General features: G+C 52.7%; 4 protein-coding genes across 8 annotated transcripts; all 4 read left to right on the forward strand.

Moving 5' to 3' along the window:
* The first annotated feature begins 1,649 nt into the window (after positions 1-1,649).
* abcc9 (ATP-binding cassette, sub-family C (CFTR/MRP), member 9) lies at positions 1,650-14,833 on the forward strand. Of its 3 annotated transcripts, XM_052055563.1 has the most exons (41): positions 1,651-1,994; positions 2,442-2,611; positions 2,941-3,082; positions 3,164-3,285; positions 3,400-3,566; positions 3,710-3,811; positions 3,877-4,017; positions 4,201-4,395; positions 5,104-5,268; positions 5,354-5,509; positions 5,617-5,751; positions 5,827-5,989; positions 6,073-6,113; positions 6,232-6,374; positions 6,596-6,704; positions 6,799-6,906; positions 7,581-7,653; positions 7,735-7,840; positions 8,124-8,162; positions 8,462-8,563; positions 8,663-8,747; positions 8,822-8,902; positions 9,208-9,345; positions 9,436-9,561; positions 9,638-9,737; positions 9,806-9,879; positions 9,960-10,163; positions 10,268-10,419; positions 10,497-10,566; positions 10,636-10,793; positions 10,897-10,989; positions 11,067-11,169; positions 11,363-11,476; positions 11,549-11,669; positions 11,753-11,883; positions 12,015-12,093; positions 12,762-12,870; positions 13,388-13,491; positions 13,571-13,704; positions 13,809-13,871; positions 14,505-14,833. In XM_052055563.1, the coding sequence occupies exons 2-41, from the start codon at positions 2,464-2,466 to the stop codon at positions 14,640-14,642; spliced, it is 4,734 nt and encodes a 1,577-aa protein (XP_051911523.1). In that variant the 5' UTR covers positions 1,651-1,994; positions 2,442-2,463; the 3' UTR covers positions 14,643-14,833. The 3 variants fall into 3 exon arrangements, with proteins under 3 accessions (XP_051911525.1, XP_051911523.1, XP_051911524.1); XM_052055565.1 differs by lacking the exon at positions 8,124-8,162 and having other exon boundaries at positions 1,650-1,994; positions 14,076-14,646; XM_052055564.1 differs by lacking the exon at positions 8,124-8,162 and having other exon boundaries at positions 1,654-1,994.
* Positions 14,834-15,215: 382 nt separating this feature from the next.
* On the forward strand, positions 15,216-17,805 carry kcnj8 (potassium inwardly rectifying channel subfamily J member 8). The gene is made up of 6 exons (XM_052055584.1): positions 15,216-15,673; positions 15,991-16,139; positions 16,229-16,389; positions 16,464-16,603; positions 16,688-16,904; positions 17,088-17,805. The coding sequence occupies exons 1-6, from the start codon at positions 15,327-15,329 to the stop codon at positions 17,352-17,354; spliced, it is 1,281 nt and encodes a 426-aa protein (XP_051911544.1). The 5' UTR covers positions 15,216-15,326; the 3' UTR covers positions 17,355-17,805.
* Positions 17,806-17,981: 176 nt separating this feature from the next.
* On the forward strand, positions 17,982-19,830 carry echdc3 (enoyl CoA hydratase domain containing 3). The gene is made up of 6 exons (XM_052055586.1): positions 17,982-18,176; positions 18,447-18,568; positions 18,744-18,841; positions 18,914-19,114; positions 19,208-19,386; positions 19,476-19,830. Exons 1-6 carry the CDS (start codon positions 18,037-18,039, stop codon positions 19,627-19,629), a joined length of 894 nt encoding a protein of 297 aa, XP_051911546.1. The 5' UTR covers positions 17,982-18,036; the 3' UTR covers positions 19,630-19,830.
* A 189-nt stretch (positions 19,831-20,019) lies between these two features.
* atp5f1c (ATP synthase F1 subunit gamma) lies at positions 20,020-22,418 on the forward strand. Of its 3 annotated transcripts, XM_052055587.1 has the most exons (10): positions 20,020-20,076; positions 20,570-20,604; positions 20,838-20,969; positions 21,040-21,247; positions 21,325-21,468; positions 21,559-21,623; positions 21,696-21,851; positions 21,997-22,093; positions 22,184-22,202; positions 22,317-22,418. In XM_052055587.1, exons 1-9 carry the CDS (start codon positions 20,036-20,038, stop codon positions 22,188-22,190), a joined length of 885 nt encoding a protein of 294 aa, XP_051911547.1. In that variant the 5' UTR covers positions 20,020-20,035; the 3' UTR covers positions 22,191-22,202; positions 22,317-22,418. The 3 variants fall into 3 exon arrangements, with proteins under 3 accessions (XP_051911547.1, XP_051911548.1, XP_051911549.1); XM_052055588.1 differs by lacking the exon at positions 22,184-22,202 and having other exon boundaries at positions 21,997-22,103; positions 22,322-22,418; XM_052055589.1 differs by lacking the exon at positions 22,184-22,202.
* Positions 22,419-24,436: the final 2,018 nt, after the last annotated feature.

Genomic DNA, 24,436 nt, shown 5'->3' on the forward strand with positions numbered 1-24,436 from the left:
TTCCAAGGAGTGTGACGGTTTCGATTGGAAAGCGACCAGGATCAAATGTTGATCGATAACGCTCTCTCGTGGTGAGAAGAAGACAGACACGTTTAGCGCGTTCCCAAAAGGAGAGACTTGTCGCCGTCTAGTGGCTCTATAGTGAACCGCACGTGACCTCAGGCCTGCACTTCCTGTCCGAGGGCGATTGCTCGGCCAGACTTCAACTTTCTCACACTGCATGTACGTGTGTGTGCGCGCGCGAGTGTGTGTGTTTGTGTACGCGTATGGAAGCAGACGAAGAGCAGTTCAGTTGGTGAGGGTTGAGTGGGAGTTTTTGTGACTCCTGTGGGAGACCATTAAATGTGTCTATGCACACACGCACACGCACACACGCCTGCTGGGGGGCAGTTGACAGAATTCTTAATCCCATGTGGATGTTTTCCGGCGTCTTTAGTCCCTTCCAAATGATGTTTCCATGGCGACAACATGAACGTGGCAATCTCCTGATGCTCATGGATTCAACCTCACAATAATACCGTAGTCAGTAGTACACTTCTTACTCCAGTACTACATGTATAATGACATGTACTTACTCTCTGCATTTAGACAGTATTCATGACTTTGTAAAGCGTCTTTTACTGTCCGGAAATGTGCTGTATAAATGATTAGAATAGTGCAGTGGATTATGTAAGATTCTCTCAAACCGATGTGTATTCGTTGGTTTGACAGCGCCCCCATGCCGGAGTGGCCTGTATAACACTCTTTGTGCTGTCATGTGCGATATTTTGACATTGGTCCGGTAAAAATATGCAGTAGGAAAATGCTAGAATCAATATCAATCTCAATCTTTAGGGAATGAATTGCGAGTCGTTCGTCATGCTTTCCCACCCATTGTTTACGTTCATATGGGATCGTTGTGGATTCTGATTCTTCTATTTCCGGCGCAGGCAAACGCCATCATCACCTAAAAGACATTGGAGCCCCCTCATTGGCAGCACCGCATCAATTTGGAGGCACCAAACCCTGCGTCAGGTAAGTGTCCCGCCTGTCCCACCCGTGCTTCTAATGACCAAAATTCACAATAAGACCGTTAAAACCGTGTTTATGCGCAAAACAGGGATTGAAAATGTTGTGTCTTGAAATGACGAGGCACACACACGCGTTTTCAATTATGTATTCGACCGTCGAGTTCCGCCATTAACCTCGTGGGGGGAAGAGACTTCGACGTTACAGGTAACATTTCACACATGGGCAAATGACAATAAAATTGCTTTATTGTTTAAGCTGCCAATCAAAGGACGATCTTTTGAATGAGGAGTGAAGGACTTCAAGTGGCATTTATTAGACACCAAGACAACTCACTCATAGTGGTTAAACTGCTTCAATATTGGAGATTTGATCGTCGACATTTGTTAAGCTAGTGGGAGTTAAGTCCGCCTGAACCGGAAGCTGTAAATCGGATGCCTTCAAATTAGAGTGACGGATGCAGCGATTACGTGCGAGGGTCCGGAGACATCTTCAGTGTTCCCGCTCACACGGACTAATGAAGTGAGTGTTTTCGAAGGAGGTGTGAGAGGTTTTTAGTAAGATCTATTCAGTTTCCAAAGTATGTGCAGAGCATTTTATTATTGTGTATGTGTGTGTGAGGTACTCCCGACTCATGTAACCTGCAGCCTCTCATAGGTATTTGTGGAGTACTGTACATGTCAGTGTTTAGCCCTGTTGGTCTGTTTCGATCGATTTTAAAGGATTTTATTTTTGGATAATGAATAACTTTTATTTTGAAGGCAGCCGGGGTACTGTGTGTGTGCATTTCGTTTGATAAATGAGTGTCTCAGAATGCGAGCAGCTGATCCTGGCGCAAGTCTAAAAATAATCAACTTTTCCCTCCCCGCTCAGCTCGCACCACATCTTTTTCGCCTTTTTTATCGACCATATTTTTCATTTTTCCCCCCTTGGTAGGAATGAAAATGTGTCCGTGAGGATTGTGGGATTTCACTCATCTTGTTGAGGTAAGTGTTGGTACTTTTAATTTCCACTTCTCTCACGGGAAAAAAAAAAGTGAAGACTCCACTCATAAATTGCGTGTGTGTGCGTGCGTTATCGTGACTTTTACCAGAAACTATGACGTCATTGTAGGCACGCCGTCATGGCTGGCCAATTAAAACTTGTGTACTATGTTTGGAACATTTGAAGTGCACGGAGATATTTGAGTCATGTATGGAGGAGGGTGTCAAGTGTCTTTAACGCTCACTTATTGCTTCACAAAAAGTCAACACTCGACAAAGCCTAAACGAGTCAGGCCACCGGTGTTAACTAGCAGCCATATTTTTGGGGGGACTCGTCAGCTTCACATTTCTCGCAGCTTCTTTTCGTCTCGTACATGTTGAAGGGTTTTCTCGGTTCTGGTCTCGCGAATGTCGACTGGTCTAGTACACAAGTAACGGTCCTGTTGTCAGGCGGAGGTCAAGCGGCGTGGCCATGGCCTTGTCGTTTTGCGGCAATGACGTGAACAAGAGCGGCTACAGCGTGGACGACGGCATGCTGAACAACGGCTGCTTTGTGGACGCCCTCAACCTGGTGCCTCATGTCTTCCTGCTCTTCATCACCTTCCCCATCCTGTTTATCGGTGAGAACACTTAGCAGTTCCAAATTCACTGTCGAACGAAACCTAAAACCAAGCAAATGATTGGACTCGGCTTCACTGTTAATCAATACCTGCCTCAATGTTAGTTGTGACTAAAATAGCTCTGGCATATTTTCTTCATCCTCAACGAAGAACAATTCATAAAATCGCAGTCGACTGAGTTATTCGTGTCCTCAGACTGTATAATACTGCCCTCTGGTGGCCAGGTTTGGCTCAGCAGAAGGACTCGTAGTGGCTTCTGTTCCTCAAGACTCGGGTGATTCCGTGTCGTTGATGAAAAAATTAAAAATATGTCTGTGTGTGTGTGCCAGGATGGGGCAGTCAGAGCTCCAAGGTACAAATCCATCACAACACGTGGCTGCACTTCCCGGGACACAACCTGAGGTGGATCCTCACCTTCTCGCTGCTCTTTGTTCACGTCTGCGAGTTTGCCGAGGGTGTGGTGTCCAACAAGTGAGCGTCCGCCACCGGGAGGCATCTTATCGTGGAGGCCAGCGGAAAATGATACCGTGTTGTGTTGCCGCCTCACTGTAGAATGATGGACACCAACCACCTGCACCTCTTCATGCCAGCCTTCATGGGATTCGTGGCGGCCACCACGTCGGTGGTCTACTACCACAACATCGAGACCTCCAACTTCCCCAAACTTCTCCTCGGTGAGCTCCGCATTCAATTGAAAAAGACGGTTTACCCCAAGACCTCGACTCAAGTCAACGATTCTATTCAAATGGATTGCAATTGCATCCAATTTTTGCTGGGATTATCCACAGTGCTCTTCATCTACTGGGTGCTGGCCTTCATCACCAAGTCCATCAAGCTGTGGAAGTTCGCCATGTACAAGGTGGGCATGCGCCATCTGAGATTCTGCATCACGGCGCTGCTGGTGCTGCTCTACGGTCTGCTCATGGCCGTCGAGATCAACGTGATCAGGATCAGGGTGCGTGTCGCCCACCCTGAACATTGATTAAATTGATGGATTTGTAGTAGGTTCAACTGAAGGATGCCTGATTTTCATTTCTTTTTTTTTTTTTATGCGGTGGGCCTTCACATGAGTTTTTTTTTCTCCACTCGTCCTGGCAGAAGTACGTCTTCTTTGCCAACCCTCAGAAGGTGAAGCCCCCCGAAGACTTGCAGGATCTCGGGGTCCGCTTCCTGCAGCCCTTCGTCAACTTGCTCTCGAAGGTAAGAGGACGCCGATACCCCGTTTGGGTCGAAGGTCGAGCTCGGCCTTGTTCGTCTGTGGCCAGGCGACGTATTGGTGGATGAACCCGCTGATTATCGGGGCGCACAAGAGGCCCATCGAGCTGAAGAAGATCGGCAAGCTGCCCATCGCCATGCGGGCGCTCACCAACTACTTGCGACTCAAAGACGCCTACGAGGACCAGAGGGTTAGTCCACATATGTACTTGTGGAAAAAGAAAAAGTAGCGTCATGCGAATTATCACAAAAAAGGAGCATCCATGCTAATATTGGTTAGCCAGTCTCTGGCATTTCGAATGATGAGTTAGCATGAAGCTAGCAGAGCGTCAAGATGAGACGTCAGCGGATGGCTCCTTTTTTTTCCGCCGCAGACGGCCGAGAACCCGGAGCGGGCGCCGTCCATCTGGCGCTCCATGTATCGGGCGTTCGGGCGACCCATCCTGCTCAGCAGCACATTCCGCTACCTGGCCGACCTGCTGGGATTCGCCGGGCCGCTCTGCATCTCTGGCATCGTCAAGAACCTGACGCTGGAGGAAAGCGGAGACGCCGCTCCCGACAAGATAAGGGTGAGTCCGTCTGAATGCGGCCGAAGCAAATTGAATTGTTCCAATCGAACGTGGAACGCTCTTCCAACGATGAAGAAAAGTATCAAATTGTCTTTCATTGCAAAGCTCCACACCCCGAGTAGAAACGCGAGCAAACCACTTAGCATGTTGACACAAGTTGATTTTATTAGCGTTAAGATGGGCCGCTGGGTGGTCCCACCGACCAATCAATGACTCACTGGGTGTGAGCACAAGCACTCTGGGAAAAATATTTGACCCTTGCTTGCGTTGGGAGCCCGCACGCTCGCGGTTAGCACGTCGGCCTCGCGGTTCCGAGGTTCACGTTTGCAACCGAGTTCTGGACTTCCTGGATGGAATTAGTTTTTTGTCTCTCCGTGGCCAGAGAGTAACTGGCGACCAGTCCGTTGTTTGTCCACATAAGTCCTGCCCTTGACTGGCGACCCAAATGACAGGACCAAGGGCGCGCGGGGGGTCCGGCAGCGACTCTGCTGAAGGTCACCGCGTTGACGAGGACCCGCCGAGCGGTCGCTTGTTGTCACAGCTGAATGGCGGACGTCCAAGAGCCAGCGCGCCGGCGGCGGCAAAATAGTGCGAAGCCAGTGGGAATGACGCGGGAGATTCCTCTCACTGACTTGAGAGAACGAGAAAGCGCATTCACGACACCTGAAAACGACTTCCTGGAAGAATTCAACGCGCGTGTCGTTGCAGGACACTTACTTTGACGTCCATTTCATGCCGTCGAGCGAGCTGCTCCTGAACACGTCGGTTCTTGCCGTGCTGCTCTTTCTGGCGCTGGTGCTGCAGAGGACCTTCTTGCAGGCGTCCTACTACGTCACCATAGAAACTGGCATCAACCTACGCGGAGCCCTGCTGGTGAGGCGCACGTGGCCGCGGTTTGCGGGGTGCCCCTCGGCTCCCGACTCGGTCCCCTTTGGAATGTTTTTCTTCTTCCTCCCAGGCGATGATTTACAACAAGATCCTGCGTCTGTCCACGTCTAACATGTCCATGGGCGAGATGACGCTGGGGCAGATCAACAACCTGGTGGCCATCGAGACCAATCAGCTCATGTGGTTTCTCTTCCTTTGTCCTAACCTGTGGGCCATGCCCGTGCAGGTACCATCACCAACGGTTAAAAAAAATCCAAATGAAGCAGAAAAATCAGGCCTACTTTCAGAGCGATGGCAACCGAAACGTGAACCTCGTGTCGGTGGTCTCCCCAGATCGTGATGGGAGTCATTCTCCTCTACTGCCTGCTGGGCTGGAGCGCCGTGGTCGGCGCGTCCGTCATTGTTCTTCTGGCCCCGGTTCAGTACCTCATTGCCACCAAACTGGCAGACATGCAGAAGAGCACCCTGGTGAGTGGTCACAGCCTTTTTCCCAAGGTTGAAGGTGAGAGTGGCAGGCGCTAATCCCCGGTTGGCGTCTGGCAGGAGCACTCCACCGATCGGCTGAAGAAGACCTCGGAGATCTTGAAGGGCATCAAGCTGCTGAAGCTGTACGCTTGGGAGAATATCTTCTGCGACAGCGTGGAGGAGACGCGAGGCAAAGAGTTGACCAGCCTCAAGACCTTCGCCTTCTACACATCCATGTCTAGTGAGAAGACGGTCGGAAACGATCGAGGCCGCTGTTGTTGTCGGAATGCCTGGCGTGATCGTGTCTCTTCTGTGCTTGTGCAGTCTTCATGAATGCCGCCATTCCCATCGCTGCTGTCCTGGCGGTAAGCTCGTCCGGGCTACCCGGAAAAGGATTTGCAACAAATTTTTAGGCGCTACCGCAACGATTGTGATGTTTGGATCAGATCCGGTCTACTCAAGGCCTGTTGCGACTCCTTGCAGACTTTTGTCATGCATTACTTCATCACCAAAAGCGGTCCGAGTCCCGCCGAGGCCTTCGCCACCCTGGCGCTCTTCAACATCCTGGTCACGCCACTCTTCCTGCTCTCCACCGTCGTCAGGTTCGCCGTCAAGGCGCTCATAAGGTCAGGACATTTTGTCACTTGTCGTTGCCACGGGGGGGGGGGGGGGGGGGGTACATTACAGCGCTGTGAAAAAGGGTCGCCGATTGGGGTTTCGGTCGAACCTCGTGGTGGCAGTGCGATGCTTTACTTCTTCAGGGCCTGGACGACTCGCTACGATTAAGAGAACGATGGGGGTTGGGGGGAGAACGTGAATGCGTTTTCACTTTCGATGTTTGCTCCAGTGTCCAGAAGCTGGGGGAATTCCTCCAGAGCGACGAGATCGGAGACGACAGCTGGAGGAACGGCGAGATGTCCGTTCCCTCCGAGGCAGCCAAGAAGCACTCCGGAGCGGTGAGTTGCTCCCGCCTCGCCCTCATCATCTCCCCGATAAACCGCCGCCGCGTGAGCCTAACGTGCGCCGTCTTTGGTCTCCTGCGCGCCCAAGACCAAAGCCATCAACCGGAAGCGGCCTCTGCGTTACCAGATGGACAACTACGAGCAGCCGTCCAGGCGGCAGATGAGGCCCAGCGAGACGGAGGATGTGGCCGTCAAGGTTAGAAAAAGGTCGTCTTGCATAGCAGCGGCGGAGGATTCACACGAGAACGCCTCGACCCGAGCGCGGCCTCGCTTAAGGCGACTCTTCCTGTCGCATCCCCGCGGGGCCATGGCCCGCTTATTAGGCGGATGGGGGAGAATGGGGGGGGTCGCTTGACAGACGCGATGGAGTCTGCGCCACGGTTTGGAAGCTCTCGCTTTTCCAGCTCGGTCCCGAAGGCTTCAGCCCGGGTCGAGGTCGGCTACGCTGGGAAAATGCGCCGCTGTCACTTCCTGTTCTTGCTCTTGACGTTTGGCGTCAAGAGCATTCAAAAAGTTTCATTTTCATTGTCCGCCGTTGTCCGCGGCAGCTGTGTCAAAGTTAGCGTGGCTCTTGAGTTGCGCAAGGCTCTCACGACCCGAGGAGATGCGCCCCCGGGTCGGTGGCGTGCCGAGAAGGACGCTGGGGGGAAGCCGGCGGGGGGCGGCTCAGATAAAATAAACTTAACGGGAACAAATAAACCAAACAAGAGGAGAGGAATGCGACCGCCGGGAAGTGACGTGGCAGATCATCCGCCGGGCGGGAACGGAGTCTCTTTTGGGGGGGGGGTTGGCCGTGGCCTCGGCAAACGGGAAAAACAAAGGGCCAAGAAATGCTGGTGAAAGGGGATGATGGATGTCTTTTATGTTCAGGTGAGCGGCGGTTGCTTCACCTGGGGGAGCAACCTGCCCACGCTGGCCGACATCAACATCCGCATCCCGACAGGTGAGGATCACAAAACCGCCAAGACGTCATGCCGCTCAAATGCGCCGGGAGCCCCCGTAACCTCTGAACTTGCGCTTTCAGGCCAGCTGACCATGATTGTGGGCCAGGTGGGCTGCGGGAAGTCGTCGCTGCTGCTCGCCATGCTGGGCGAGATGCAGAGCATCAGCGGCCGCGTCCACTGGAGCAAGTAAGTCGCTGGACGCTGTTGGATTCGCGCTTTGTTCGAGGGGTGCGCCGTTGTGCCCTTGGGCAAGACGCTTCGCCTCCAGCGCCGCTCACGCCGGTGTCCGGCTGGGTGTGAATGTTTGGTGGCGGCGGGAGGGGCCGCCAGTGTGCGCCCGCGCCGTGGCTGTGCGACGCCATTTGCAATGTGTCGATTGCGAGCGCCCCGAGTGTCGGCTTTGCCGGAAAAGCGGCGTGTCAATCTGACGCATTCTTCTTTTGACTCGCTTGCCTTCTTGCCGCGTCAGGCCACCCGATAGCGAGACGTTCCGCCAGGAGACGTTCAGGTACTTTCCTCCCTCGACAACGTCCATCATCATCATCATCATCATCATTTCACTTGATCCGCGCAGCTCCGAAAGCGATCGCTTTGACCCTCCGCGCGAGATCCAAACCAGAGCAACTTAATGAGCGATGACTTTGATCCGTCGCCATGGAAACGCATCACGTTTCTTCCAATTCCTCTCGGATCAAATTGCTCTGTGTTCATGGAAAATGTCCGTCGGCCAGCGCGAATGCTTGTTTGTGGTGCGATTGGCAAGCGGGCACTTGAGGCTTCAATGTTTCCCCGTCACGCAAAGCGCAGCAGGAACAGGTACTCGGTGGCCTACGCCACTCAGAAGTCTTGGCTGCTCAACGCCACCGTGGAGGACAACATCACCTTCGGGAGCCCCTTCAACAAGCAGAGGTGCGCCGCGGCCGTCGACGAGTCCCGAGTGCCCGAATTGCAGCGCGTCGTCATCATTAATGACGTTTCTTATTTTCCTGGCGCGTGTTTTGGCTCCAGGTACAAGGCGGTGATCGACGCCTGCTCTCTCCAACTGGACATCGACCTGCTCCCCTTCGGAGACCAAACGGAGATCGGCGAACGAGTAAGCCTCGGCGACGCTGCGGTCCCGCTTTGCCAATGCGTTGACGTTTTGTTGAGCGTACGCTTCCTGGCCAGGGCATCAATCTGAGCGGCGGGCAGCGTCAGAGGATCTGCGTGGCTCGAGCGCTCTACCAGAACACCAACATCGTCTTCCTGGTCAGCACAAAACGGACAGCGCCGCCGCTCACTCGCTAAATCAATGAACGTTAATCGCATTAGACGAATTCCGCGCGCCCGAAGGAAGCGACGCCCTTTTTTCGGGGAGAGACGACGTGTTTGCACGCTCGCATCATTTTTCCGATCCGCTTAAGGAAATGTTGTTTTGGCTGGAGAAAAGGCGGCGAGGTTAAGCGGTGATGACGACCGCGCGATGGGATGCGCGTGGGGGGGGGGGGGGGGTTGTGGAAAAAATGACGGCGCCGCGTATTCACTGGTCCCCAAATGTTTTTGGGTCCCGAAAGGACGACCCCTTCTCCGCCCTGGATATCCACCTGAGCGACCACCTGATGCAGGAAGGCATCCTCAAGTTCCTGCAGGACGACAAGAGGACGGTGGTCCTGGTTACGCACAAGCTGCAGTACCTCATCCACGCCGACTGGGTCAGTGACAAGCGGGAAGTCCGCCCCAGCGGATCGGTCGCTTGTTCCATTTGGGCCCATCCCGCGTCGTCATTTCAACCTTTGCTTCAGATCATCGCCATGAAGGACGGCTCGGTGCTGAGAGAAGGAACTCTGAAGGACATCCAGACGCACGACGTGGAGCTCTACGACCACTGGAAGACGCTCATGAACCGGCAGGACCAGGAGCTGGAGAAGGTTGGCGTGGGGGGGCGTCTTGACCTTCCTTTCCTTCCCCCTTGGCTGGGCTCTCTGAGAGGAACTCTCCACGCAGGACATCGAGCAGGACAGCCAAACCACGCTGGAGAGGAAGACCCTCCGACGAGCGTTCTATTCCAGAGATGCCAAGAATCAAGCGGATGATGAGGATGAAGGTAGGCGGAGGGAGGCTGGGGGGGGGTGCGCTCTTTGTATCCTCAATCAAAGTCGTTCATCCCTTCAGAGGAGGAGGAGGAAGAGGAGGATGAAGACAACTTGTCCACCACCACAAGCAGAAGATCCAAGGTCCCGTGGAAAGTGAGACCATCTCGATCCCGAGGTAGCGAGCGTTGCGTTGGTCTCCGGCCGTCCCCAGCACAACCGCCGCTTCTTCTCAGGTCTGCTGGTGCTACCTGTCCTCCGGTGGCTTCTTCATGGTCTTCCTCATGATGGCCTGCAAGCTCCTCAAGCACTCGGTCATCATGGCCATCGACTACTGGTTGGCCATCTGGACGTCCAACCACTCCAACCGCACCGCGGTGCCCAGTGCCAACGGAACCTGCGAGGTCATCGAGGGCAGAAGAAGCGCCGTTGATTCGGAGGTCCGGTATCGCCGGCCCGTCTTGCATCTTGGAGCGTTTCACAGCGCCGCCTGGAGGCGAGGCGCGGCGTGGCGGTTGTCAAAGATTGCGGGGTGCTTTTGCAGGACTCCTTTTACCTGACGGTGTTCATGGTCCTGTGCGCGGCCGGGATCACGCTGTGCCTGGTCACCTCGCTCACCGTGGAGTTCTTGGGGCTGTCTGCAGCCACCAACCTGCACCACAACCTGCTCAACAAGATCATCCATGCTCCTCTCAGGTAGCCGCCGCCCCCCCACCTCCTTGGCCGGCGCGCGGCGAGGGTTGAGTTTTCTCTCTTTCTCTCTCCTTCATCAGGTTTTTTGACATCACCCCCCTGGGGCAGATCCTCAACAGGTTCTCGGCCGACACCAACATTATTGACCAGGTAGGAGCTGGCGTCGCCTTCCCGACAGGTCCAAGCCCTCTGCTGACGTCGGTGCTCCTCGTCCTCCAGCACATTCCTCCCACCCTGGAGTCTTTGACGCGATCCACCTTGCTTTGCTTGTCGGCCATCGGCGTCATTTCCACCATCACGCCCTACTTCATCGTCGCTTTGGTGCCCCTGGCTGTGGCCTTCTACTTTATACAGAAGTACTTCCGTGTGGCCTCCAAGTGAGTGCAAAAGCCGCTTGAGGCCTTTTCAGGTCTTCGGACGCCTTGACAGGAGTGCGACTGACATGGAGCGACCGATCCTTCGCTTTTTTTTTTCTACTAGGGACCTTCAGGACCTGGATGACTCCACACAACTTCCTCTGCTGTGTCACTTCTCTGAGACGGCTGAAGGTCTCACCACCATCAGAGCCTTCAGGTGCAGTGAGGAACTGAAGCCAAACAAAGTTCTTTTGAGTTTCCGACGGACTTTCTCGGGCTTTCCTTTGGCTTCAGACACGAGGCTCGCTTCAAGCAGCGCATGCTGGAGCTGACCGACACCAACAACACGGCGTACCTGTTCCTCTCGGCCGCCAACCGCTGGCTGGAGGTCCGCACGGTGAGAGACTTTGGGAGGTTCACCTGACGGGGAAAACAAAGTACCGAACCAACAAACGAGATCTCGGCAAAATAAAGTCGAGGCTTAAAAGGGAAGCTCCGCTCTTCTGTCCGCAGCTGCGCTCCGTCGCGGACGGCGACTCGAGATTCTGTTCCGATCCTTGCCTTGCTGATGTTTCGTCCCTTGCGTTCAGGACTACCTCGGCGCCGTCATTGTGCTGGCCGCGGCGGGGGCGTCCATTTGGGGTTTGGATTGCGGACAACCATCTGCGGGGCAGGTGGGCCTGGCTCTCACGTACGCCCTGACGGTGGGTTTCCCTCGCCGTTATCTGCGCGCGCATCCTACGAGCTAGCTAAAGATGCGCTCGCCTTTCGATCAGGTCACCAACTACTTGAACTGGGTGGTGAGAAACCTGGCCGACTTGGAGGTGCAGATGGCGGCGGTGAAAAAAGTCAACAGCTTCCTCAACACCGAGTCGGAGAACTACGAAGGCTCCATGGGTGACGTCAACGCGCCGGGGGCGGGGCTCCGCTTGCGCTGGACTGCCACTGACATTGCTTTGCTCCTGTGGCGCCGCCCGCAGATGCTTCTCAGGTGCCCGAGACGTGGCCTCGGGATGGCGAGATCAAGATCCAAGACCTGTGCGTGCGCTACGACCCCCTGCTCAAACCCGTGCTCAAGCACGTCAACGCCTTCATCCAACCGGGCCAGAAGGTAATTGAACGTCGCTGGCCGCGCGCCGCCACTCACGGGTTCGGTTTTTGAAAACGCGGGTTTCCGGAGTGCAAAGTCTTGCGGCGGCCGCTCGCCAATCTTATTTTCCTCCCCTGTCACCTCGCCGCCAGGTGGGAATTTGCGGCCGCACGGGAAGCGGCAAGTCCTCGCTCTCCTTGGCCTTCTTCAACATGGTGGACATTTTTGAAGGTGAGATGAGAACGGGATCTCCTCTCTCCCTCTTTCTCTTCCGCTTTCTCTCCTCCCATTGTGTTTACATCTCCTAAAAACAAAACGTTCCCGAGCTCCCCTTTTTTGGGAATGGTGGCGCAAAGGCTTGAAGAGTGTTGACACAATGAAGCGATAGGAGATGATTTTGGGTTCTGGGGTTGAAGTAAACACTGCCTTTCTTTCCATATGTCAACCACCGGCCTAGAACGCCTTGTTATTTTCATCCTCTTCACAATGCTCGTCATCTTCGAGCAGATTGAGCAGACTCGGCCCATCCAAGGCATTCCTCCCGCAACCATTTGATCTGCATTTTATGGCTGAGTAGAGGCAGGAGACTTTTCCCCTGAAAATGACCTCAGTCCATAAAGGCTCGTTTGGATGAGTTTGGCAATTCTGGTCGCCGGTCCGCAACGGCGCACGTAAAAACAAAATCCAGGTGGAAAAACAGTTGAACTTTGAACCCGGAACCTCCAAACAACATGGCGGACGCGCCGACCACTTTTACATTGGAATGCGTGCGTTTATTGTCGCCTCGCAGTGATTCACTCTTGAGAGGGATTTACTGGAAGAGTGGTCGCTGGCGCTAAATGGGGTTATGTCAAGTGACTCCTGATTGTCCCCCCCCCCCCCCAACCCCCTCCCTCCAGGAAAGATCATCATAGACGGGATTGACATCTGCAAACTTCCCCTGCAGACGCTCCGCTCTCGGCTGTCCATCATCCTGCAGGACCCCATCTTGTTTAGTGGCTCCATAAGGTACACGCACGACGTACACGTCGCGCTTCCAATAAATCTTTTTACGGTAAAAGAAGAGTTTTTCTACGTGGTTCAAAAATGTCCAGGTTGTTTTATTTCTATTGTTCTGGCTTTTAGTTATGAAGGGAGCCCAAACATGGCACACTTTGCCCTTTAAAAACAACAGAGGCTCCGGAATTGGTCCTTGTGGAACACCTCTCTGCTCCATTGTGTGTGAACAAGTTGCATGGATTTTTGTGCCGTCCAAGTAACGCAGCAGGAAGTCAGTCGGAGACCTCATTTGACTTTTTGCCTCCGTCGCACATCCTCGCTGTGTTTGTTTGGACCGAGTGTGCGTGGGTGTGCGGGGTGAATGGTCGAGTTTTTTTCACACAGCTCCGCGAGATGCGTTTGTCGCCCCTTCTCAAGGACCGGTTATGAAACGAGAAATGATCTTCCTGCTTTGTGGAGACGCAATCAATGTGGGAATCAAATATTTTTTGCAGCAACCATAACCAAACAAAATGACCCGTCGCAGGTTCAATCTGGATCCAGAGCAGACGTGCAATGACGAGCGCCTTTGGGAGGCGCTAGAGATCGCTCAGCTGAAGAACATGGTCAAGGCGCTACCGGGAGGACTTGGTACGCATTAGTTTTGTTTTGGTTTTGAGGTGTCTGTGACTTGATCCACTTTCTGATTGGCTGCTATCCGCTGTTGCAGATGCGGTGGTGACAGAGGGCGGCGAGAACTTCAGTGTGGGTCAGCGGCAGCTCTTCTGTTTAGCTCGGGCCTTTGTACGGAAGAGCAGCATCCTCATTATGGACGAGGCCACTGCCTCCATCGACATGGCAACGGTGTGTGTGTGCGTGTGTGTGTGCAAAGACAAAAAGTTGACCACAACAAACGGTCCAATGAAGTGCACGCACATGAACAGGAAATGTGTTTTTTGTGCGTTCAGGAGAACATCTTGCAGAAAGTCGTGATGACGGCATTTGCGGATCGGACAGTCGTCACGATTGCCGTGAGTCAGTCTGTTACGCTTCGTTTTCGGGTTTCCCTTTGTTTGTTTTTCCAACGTCTTCTCGTTTCCTTCAAAGATTTCCCACCAGCATGATGACCATGCAAATGCTTTTCTTTGTCCTGTCCTGTGCCATCCCACCCGGTCTTGTTCTGTCCCTTCCTATCCTGTTCTTTCCTTCTGTCGTATTGTGTCCCCTCACCTCAGCACCGCGTCTCCTCTATCCTGGACGCCGGGCAGGTGCTGGTCTTTTCCTCCGGGATTTTAGTGGAATGTGACTCGGGTCCCAACCTGCTAGCACAGGACGAGAGCCTCTTCAGTGTGCTCGTGCGGACACACAAGTAGACCGGACCAGACGGCCGACTCGGACTCGCCCCCCCGCCCCCCAACCCGCCTTTACCCGCTTTCTGTTTCTTCCTGACGTCTCTCTTCGGCTACTCGCCACCGACCTGGGTAGGGGATGGAGGTCCGGGGCTGGTTCTGGTCCAGGTTCCGCCAGAGACAACCTGGTTGGTACCCGGGACTACGGATTTTGCAAACCCAATCGAGAACTGGGGTGGGCAAGGGCCAGCTCCGTTCTTTAAACCAGAACACGGAGCGATTGGTTCTCAACGTGTGTCCCGTCGCCCCCTTTAGCACCGCGTCTACACCATCCTGACGGCCGACTTGGTGATCGTCATGAAGCGCGGGAACATCCTGGAGTACGACAAGCCCGAGACGCTTCTGGAGCGGGAGGACGGCCTGTTCGCCTCCTTCGTCAAGGCCGACATGTAGACGCGCGGGGAAGCGGCGATGCGGACGACGAGGCACGTTTGGAGGCAATTCACCCCATGTCACACTTTTTTTATCGGACTCAAGGCGACGGAGAAGACGTCTTGGGCTTTGTTTACTTGTCGGAGCTCGCGTGACATCTCGGTGAATTCACAAGTTGACTTAAGTATTTTCTTTGTTGTTGCTTGTTTTTTTTTAAAGTCATTTTATAATCTTGCAATGCTGATTGGTTTTTTTTCTTCTTTTTTTAATAATAAAAAAGACATCCCCAAACATGTCACATTGTGACTTTTTTTTCTTGAAATGCACATTTGAGTTGGTGCCCCACCAGCGTTTGGTGTATGCTATATGTCGCTCAACAGCACCACCTGGCGGCTCAAAAAAGAACGCACTGACTTGAACCTGTCACGTGAACATTTCAGGTAAAAGACTGAATGGAACATGTCGGGGGTTACGTGCGCATCTTTGGCGCGTGTTCGGTGGTCTTTTAGCGCCCGGGAGGCTTTGGATCGGCGCCGAGCCGGGTCCGGCCTGATGAGGTCGGAGGGCCGTCCCAGAGCAGAGGCGGCTCCCAAGCCAGCCCGAAAATGTGCGCGCACACGGAGCGCGCGCGCACACAGACGACTTGGTTTCCGTGCGTAAAGAGGCACGCCAGGAAGGAAGCGAAGCGAGCCAAGCGAAACCATCATGCTGGCTCGAAAAAGCATCATCCCGGAGGAGTTCGGGCTGCCGGGCCTGGTGTCCCGCATGCCCCGCAAGCCGGTCTTCCGCGACCGCGTCAACAAGGCGCGCTTCATCGCCAAGAACGGCTCGTGCAACCTGGCGCACAAGAACATCCGCGAGCAGGGCCGCTTCCTGCAGGACGTCTTCACCACGCTGGTGGACCTCAAGTGGCGCTTCACGCTGGTCATCTTCACCACCACCTTCGTCAGCAGCTGGCTCCTCTTCGCCATGAGCTGGTGGCTGGTGGCCTTCGCGCACGGAGACCTGGACCCGAAGCGTCTCGGCGCCGTGCATTGCGTCACCCACGTCAAGTAAGAGTCTTTGCCGACACGCCTTCAGCTGAGGTTGGAAGTGAAAGTTGAGAAAGTGAGAAAATGGCTTCGTCCCGCCCAGTCGGGCCTCTCGACCCCTGATTGGCTGCCGACGCACGTCAAGCGCACGTGCGTGTGATTCGAGAGATCGCCAAAATGGGGATTCCACCTGGGACCGTACTCGCATCGGACCCTGCGCCTCTGACGAACAAACCCGTCGACCGCGCCGCCATCCTCAAAAGATTTCCATCAAAATAAAACGCGGCAAAACTGCCCCGCGCGCAAAATGCGCAATGTGACGTTTCCGTCCCGTCCAGGTCCTTCGCGTCGGCCTTCCTGTTCTCCATCGAGGTGCAGGTGACCATCGGTTTCGGCGGGCGCATGATCACCGAGCAGTGTCCCGCCGCCATCACCGTGCTCATCCTGCAGAACATCGTGGGCCTCATCATCAACGCCGTCATGCTGGGTAGGCGCCGCCTTTCACAACGGACTGAGCTGAGACGATGACGACGCAATCGGCACACGAGAGCGTGACCCCGCCCGCTCTCGCCGCAGGTTGCATCTTCATGAAGACGGCGCAGTCGAACCGGCGCGCCGAGACGCTCATCTTCAGCCGCCACGCCGTCATCGCCGTGCGCAACAACCGCCTGTGCTTCATGATCCGCATCGGCGACCTGCGGAAGAGCATGATCATCGGGGCCACCGTCCGCCTGCAGGTCGGAGCGTCGCCTTTCCTCTGCTTTGAGGACGCGTTTGCAAAGTGTAACAAGTGCGCGGTGCTGCGGCGCAGGTGGTGAGGAAGACGACCACTCCCGAGGGCGAGGTGATCCCCATCCACCAGATCGACGTCCAGACGGAGAGCGCCTTGGCCAGCAACAGCCTCTTCTTGCTCGCCCCGCTCATCATCTGCCACGTCATCGACAAGAACAGGTGATGTCGCCCCCCCCCCCCCCAGCCTGCTACAGCGGCGACGGCGCTCACGCCTCATTCGGTCCCGTGCCTGTGTCACGGCAGTCCGCTGTACGAGTTGTCGGCCATGGAGCTCCAGTGCAGCGACCTGGAGGTGATCGTCATCCTGGAGGGGGTGGTGGAGACCACCGGCATCACCACGCAAGCCCGCACCTCCTACGTCTCCGAGGAGATCCAGTGGGGCCACCGCTTCGTTCCCATCGTGACCGAGGAGGAGGGCGTCTACTGCGTCGACTACTCCAAGTTCGGCAACACAGTGCGGGTTCGTTACCCGCCGGCCGTATTTGTCGTCCGACTGACCGATTTGACCAACTATTTGCAGGCTATTTAGCAGTCGTGGCATTTCATAGTCTGCGTGCCGGCGTCCCTCTCGGGCTTATTGAGGCCCACTTGAGGCATGTTGTTTCGATGATGCTCAAGTTGTGACTGCGCATTACCACCATAGGTGGCCACGCCCCGCTGCAGCGCCCGCGAGCTGGACGAGAAGCCGTCCATCTTGATCCAGACCCTGCAAAAGAGCGAGCTGTCCCACCAGAATTCCCTGAGGAAGAGAAACTCCATGCGGCGCAACAACTCCATGCGCAAAGGCGGCGGCGGGGGCGGCGGCGGGAGCAGCGGAAGCCTGCGGCGAAACAACTCGGCCATGCTCTCGCCCAAGGTGCAGTTCTTCACGCCCGTCGAGGGCGGTCAGAGCGTGAACGCCGTCACCTGACACGAGGCCTGCGTGCTGCTGCTTTGCCTTCTGTGCTTGACCTCTGCCACCCCGGGACTTCTTATTCTTTGTCTCTTCCTAACTTTATTGCCACCATTTCTAAAGCTAACACCTGCAACCTGTAAAGACCGCAAAACTGAGATGAAGGAGATGCTTCCTGGTTGACATGGTTACGCTTCACTCAGCAACGACGCCAGGGGTGGGGGGGGAAATCTGATTTGCATGTTTTTTAGGTGAAAATATTGTCTTCGCCTTCACAATCGTCACTTTTTGCAATAGTCCATTGTTGCCCCCCCCCACTGTCACTGTATATGAACATGAATGTATTCATCAAAGAGGCACAAATTCACATTCCTTGGCTTTGTGTAATAAAGATTCAATCTAGGTTGGCTATAAATTGTTGCTGTTTGAAAATAAAAGAAATTACACGCAAAAACACTTGAGAAAGCAACCAGGCTTTGTTTTCATTAAAGATGTTTCTTTAATGTTTATGTTTTCTTAACTCTCCGCTCTCCTGTTTTTTTTTAAATCAATGAATAGACCATATTGATAAAACTTAAAAAAAACATGGCTACATAAACGCGACATAACGTGAACGACAGTGGTCGCACATGGTTGACGTCACTGGGCAGTGACGTCAGACACCCGGAAGTGTCTGGTGGTTTTTTTGAACGGGTCAAACATGGCTGCTGCTCTTCGTCGACTACTGTGCAGCCACGCGAAGTATTTCGGCCGTACACGTTTGCTCCCCGGACGCAGGTTCTTGTCTGGCACGACGGAACCGGAACCACTGACCGTGCGCAAGCAGGAGAATGGTATCAGGTGACGAAACTCGGTTGAAAAAAAAGAGCGACATTTCAAAACTTTGGAAAGTATTTACACTTTAGACAGGATGTGTAATTGATGGATGATGGATGAGCGCAGCTGCTAGATGAAATTAAATCGGCGCATCTTGTGAAGTATTTTGTTGTTTTGAAGTGCTTTCTGGACACTTTGTAAGAGCACTCTGACGTTTGGGGACCTCCTCCTCCTCCTGCTTTCCGTTTGTCCTAACTTGACGCCAACACATTGTGCATTTCTGAATGTTTGTAGACGAATAATACTGAACAATCCCCAAAAGAGGAACGCCCTGTCTCTCTCCATGCTGGAGTCTCTCCGAGAGGACATCCTCACTGATGTGGACAGCCCAGATCTTCGCGTTATCATCATATCAGGTAGACCGTGAAAACGATGCGCACTTTGCCAATCCAATCAATCTTGGTGCCAAGGAATTGTGGTGAAGTGAGTTGAAGAGCTTCATGGAGGAAAACGTTTTGCTGCCACCTTGTGGCATCTCCAGACATTTACTGGCAGAACGTATCACGGCGCTATTTCATTTGTGCCCGCAAGCTGAAGGTCCCGTGTTTTCCTCTGGCCACGACTTGAAGGAGCTGACCTCGGCCCAAGGTCGAGAGTATCACACGCGTGTGTTTCGCACGTGTACGCAGGTTAGTTTGTCATTAAACTTGTGTGTCTTGATTTATTTCCTGTATTTATTCGGATTTTCGTGGCGCGGCCAGGTGATGACTCTGATACAAGATGTGTCCATCCCCGTCATCGCCATGGTGAATGGCGTGGCCACGGCGGCGGGCTGCCAGCTGGTGGCCAGCTGCGACGTGGCGCTGGCCTCCGACAAGTCCACCTTCGCCACCCCGGGTGTCAACGTGGGGCTCTTCTGCTCCACGCCGGCCGTGGCCATCGGCCGGGCCGTGCCCAGAAAGGTGCTGACCTTCACTGCCACGATACGGCACTTGTATCTTAAATGTTGACTTCTTCAAACTTGACCGCAAACCCTTGTGACTCGTACCCGGCAGGTTGCCATGGAGATGCTCTTCACGGGCACTCCGATCTCGGCTCACGAGGCTCTGCTGCACGGACTGCTCAGCAAGGTGGTTCCGGAAGAGCGACTGGAAGCGGAGACGTTAGCCATTGCCCAGCGTGTGTGCGAGGCCAGCCGACCCGTGGTGGCCCTCGGCAAGGCCGCCTTCCACAGGTGGGCTCCGTGACGCTCGAAAGACGACGTTGGCACGTGTGCTTGGCTGACCTCAGGTCTGCTCTGTCTTTCTTCCCCCCCCCACCAAGACAAATGTCCCAAGGTCGAGATGCAGCATACGCCAGCGCCTCCAAGGTTATGGTGGACAACCTCGCTTTGAGAGACGGGCAGGAGGGAATACAAGCCTTCATCGAGAAACGCAAGCCGGTGTGGAGCCATCGAGTCGAAAACGTCCACGACTGATGTCTAGTTCTGATGGCTACCATCCACTGATCCTGGCTCATAGCCCTGCGGGCCTGAAAGAGCTGCGTTGTGAAAATACCGAATGGAAGTAGAATGGGCTCATCAAGCGACAGAATGATGGTTGCAGCTTTGTTGCGATTTCCAATGTAAATAATTACGTTTTAATTAAGAATAAAACTTATTACTTTTGATGAACACTAATTTTACTTATTGTTGGTTATTATGGTGATACTTGGAACGCTAGCTGTTTGTTTTTTAAGCCGGTACTGTATTTGGTGAAAAAAGATGAAGCCGGAGTCCTGTTATCCAATTCTTCTTGCGCGCCCGTGAACGCATCACCGTCCCTGAGATTCGCTTGATTGAGCGCATGCGCAGTGCTGCCTGTCTGACCTTCACTACCGTGAACATGTTGGCCAGGACCAGCGCCTTGGTGTTCTCTCCACAATGGTAACCGAGAGTCGCACTCTTCCTCTCTTTTCTCATCCGGCCTTCTTGCGTTGTGTCTCAGAGGGCGTATTGCGCCAAACCGGTCGCATTAGGCGCGAAACGTGCCGTGTGTAATGAAAGTTATAGGACGGCTAAAGGACGTGCTAGTGCTAACGTGGAGGCCGCGGCTAATGAATGACAGCGGCTAGGTGGCTCATGCTAAATAAGCCGATGACATTGACAGGAGAATCATAAGAGTAATAATCGCGCAAATACTTTTCACCCTACACATAACCAAACGGTTTTAAAACAAGTTTCGCCGAATTGCTGTGCTAAGTGTTAGTTTGTCTACACTAGCGTTTGCATTAAAAGTCCCCCCCTCCCCTTTGCGCCAAGTTTCCGTAAAAGCATTTTACAAATAAATCAAACTTTGTACGCGTGTTTCTGCGCAATGCGACGTTTCACTTGTGCACAAATTGCAGCCGCGCGTGTGTGTGTGTGTTTGCTTTTACAGTGGGCAAATCAGGAACATGGCCACCTTGAAGGACAGTAAGTTCACTTCCACTCTTTCCCTCACAACATTCAACCGAACGCTTAATTGTTTTAGTTCAAATTGTCAAAAGAAGAACTAATCCAGTGTTTCCTCTTTTTAACCTACTTTTTTTAAATCCTGAAGTGGGAAGTCCCATTTGCTTTTAGTACCGACGATGTGAAATTGCAGAATTTCCTGCAGCGTGTCGATTGGTCACGACTGAACTAAGAGCCCGTTCTACTGTGTTTAGTCACCATCCGGCTGAAGTCCATCAAGAACATCCAGAAAATCACCAAGTCCATGAAAATGGTGGCCGCCGCAAAGTACGCTCGGGCTGAGCGGCAGCTGAAGCCCGCCCGAGTCTACGGCACCGGAGCCCTCTGTAGGTAGACGTTGCTCGGCGGGCCCCCGCTTTGAAAACACCCGAAAAAGACGTCCGATTTGTCCCGCAGCTCTTTACGAGAAGGCCGAAATCCAGGTGCCCGAGGACAAGGCGGCCAAGCACCTGATCATCGGCGTGACCTCCGACCGCGGCCTGTGCGGCGCCATCCACTCGGGCGTGGCCAAGACCATCAAGAACGAGATCGCCAACCTGACGGGCAGCGGCAAGGAAGTGATGGTGGTCAACGTGGGCGACAAACTGAGAGGCCTGCTGCACAAGTACGTTGGGGGGGGGGCCGCAATGCCGCGCCGGCTGGCGGACGCCACCAAAATGTTTTTGCGCTCTCTTGCGTCAGAACTCACGGCAAGCACATCATGCTCAACTGCAAGGAGGTCGGCCGCAAGCCCCCCACTTTTGGGGACGCCTCCCTCATCGCCAGTGAGCTGCTCAACTCCGGCTACGAGTTTGACCAGGGAGCCGTCATCTACAACCACTTCAGGTCGAAACCTGCATTCAAAATGCGCGCAATTGTAAATCCCAAGTCGCAAGCCGGCGCTGACTCGTGCTCCCGGAACTTTTCCTCACGCAGGTCCGTCATCTCCTACAAGACGGACCGGAAGTCCCTCTTTTCCACCGACGTGGTCGCAAACGCGGGTAAGGTCTTTGGGTCACCCCCCGGTTCTCGTCAAACGTCGCGATGCTGAAACTCTCGGCCGGCAACCGCAGAGACCATGGCCGTGTACGACGACATCGACGCCGACGTGCTGAGGAGCTACCAGGAGTTCGCCATGGTCAACGTCATCTACCTGGCGCTGCGCGAGTCCTCCACCAGCGAGCAGAGCGCCAGGATGACCGCCATGGACAGCGCCAGCAAGAACGCTTGTAAGCCAGACAACGGCAACCAGAGTTCCCCCAAACTTCTATTGATCTTGTCTACCTACATAGGCAGTGACCCATTCTTTGTGGTTTTTATTTTTTTCCCCTTCCCGCTCCTCCCTTTTGATGGACATCCCGCCCCGGTCCTCAGCTGAGATGATTGACAAGCTCACCCTAACCTTCAACCGCACCCGGCAGGCCGTCATCACCAAGGAGCTCATCGAGATCATCTCCGGAGCCGCCGCTCTGTAAGTTTCCGTCTTTGTGGTCAGCATTGCCGTGGTCGTCAAAATGTTTCTAATGGTCTTGCGCGCCTTGCGTCCCACCCGCCAAATCAGGAATTGAAGCTTGCAGGAGGTAACCTGGTAGAATGTGCTTGGCAGTTGCTTAGCTGACTTTAGCCATTAGTCCAGTCATTGCTCACGCTTTAAATTTTTTTTTTTTTTAATGTTTTGTATTCTCTCTTTGCAGGTAAGCGGCGAGACGAGACAGATGTTGACATTAAGGAGTGCAGCGACGTTTATGCTTGTGTTTGTAAAATATACTGAGAGAATAAAGAGCTTACACCCTCTGCTCAACTTACTTTTTTTCCCCAAAATTTTGTTGTCATTATAGTCGGACTGGACAAACGTAGTTTACGTGTGTCAAATAGTTCCAAGTCACAAAAATCATGCTTGCTCAAGGATCGTTCATTTAGTTGCTCACAATTGACCTATTTCTCCATTGTGAGACAAGGTTTTTCTAGTTACAAAATGAATATAAAATATTTTTTCTGTGTCATGGACAACATTTTTCAAATGAATCAATTCTCATAATTTAAAATTTTCTATTTGAGTCGGCCTGTGCAAACATACAGTTCACATGTAAAATGGTTTATTGGGGAGATGATGCTAATTTGTATTTATAATAATACGTTTACCGAGAAGTAAATAGTTTTTATTTACAACCAATTTCAGAAAGGCCATGAACATAAATAAGCGTTATTCCCATCAAGGCAGAAATGTTGAGGTCCTATCGACGGAGCGCTGCGGTGCAGTTTCTCATCAAATGTTCTTCAAGTTGCAGTTCTACTTTTTGCCACCGAGGGGCGCCGTCGGATCGTAAATGCATCCACGATTGGAACAACCATTCAAACGCGCCCGTAGTCGGTGAGTAAAAGATTCCTTTTCACTGAAATATATAAATATGTTACGTTTTCATAGAATTTAGTGTGGAGTTACATTAATTGTGTATTTGTGTGCGCTAATGGCCTTGCGTGGAGGCTCAAGTGTGTTCCGTGCACTCTGGTCTCTGTTTGTTATGCCTGGAGTTAGTGGTGACGTCAGAAGCATGCGACATAGTACACAGCTGTTCTGTGTTGGCGAGATCTTAGAAAGCCCCTGAAAAATATCTGGAGAATGTGTTTACTGTCTGCGCACAAAATAGAAACTATTTGGAGGAAAGAAATTGGTGCATCAAGTCTCTATGTTGCCTTTTGGGAACTTTTGTGCAGTGAAGCGCACTTTGTGGCTAAAAAAGGAAGGCGAGAAGGAGGAAGGAGCGCCCTCTCGGACTCCTAAAGCAGTACTGCAGGCCACACCACACCTGCGTCCGTTTGTTTTAATAAACCTGGCGCATGACCAGGTTCCCTCTGAAGGTAAACGATTTTTTTTGTATTATGAATTTATATAGTAATATTCAAAGTAAATGGAATGATTTATTTAATATATTTTTCATTTAGTGAGCTGCTCCAGTAATTCGATGTGGCTCAAGAATCACATCATGGCGAGTTTACGTCTGCTTTTTGGGTAAGTTCCACTTCGTTCCTTTGACATGAATTTAATTGAAAGGGATTCCAATTTAGTCTTCACAATCATGTGGCGTTAGATTGCGTGTTAAGACCATGACGAGATCAATCCACAGTTCAGTTCCCACTGTTGTCAATTGTGTCTTTTCCTGAATCGCTTCCTTCTGTTTTGTCATTGCCCAAAATGGTTTTAGCGCCCCTTAATCTGTAGGATGAAATGTATTTTGAGATGCGAGCCATTGCTTTGGCCATTTTATTGATGTATTTTTGCTTTGACTTGAGATATGAGCACTGTATTGTGGCAGGTTACTGTCAAACTAAACTAGACTGAAAGAATGACACGTTGGTGTTTGGAGCAACTATGTCTGTAAAAAAAAAAGTCACTTCATTTTCATGCTAACACGCAATGCTAAACTCCATAGACAGTCTGCGATTTAAAAAGCTATAAGCTGTGTGTTTCATTTGGACAAAAGTAGTGTGTCGCCACCATCTTGTGGCATCAAAAGAAATTTGTCAATTACCGTATTGGCAGATTTTTTGTTCTTGATGTGGTAGGTTGTTTTTGTGCTGTATGTTCGTGGAAAAAATGTTGCTGTATTAATACAAAAAAAGATATATTTATGTCATATTCATTTGCTAATGGATCACAATGCTAACTTGGAAAAAAAGGGGGGGTGGAGTCATTGATTTGTTTTGTTTGTGCCAGTGCCAGCATATAGGCGCACACTTTTGAATAATCCTCCAAAGTCCAAAATGTATTGCACGTGATTTTGTATCGCACCCAGTTTGAGAACCGGTGCACCGG

Source organism: Hippocampus zosterae, chromosome 21, assembly GCF_025434085.1.
Source record: "Hippocampus zosterae strain Florida chromosome 21, ASM2543408v3, whole genome shotgun sequence".
In the NCBI taxonomy this organism is placed as follows: domain Eukaryota; kingdom Metazoa; phylum Chordata; class Actinopteri; order Syngnathiformes; family Syngnathidae; genus Hippocampus; species Hippocampus zosterae.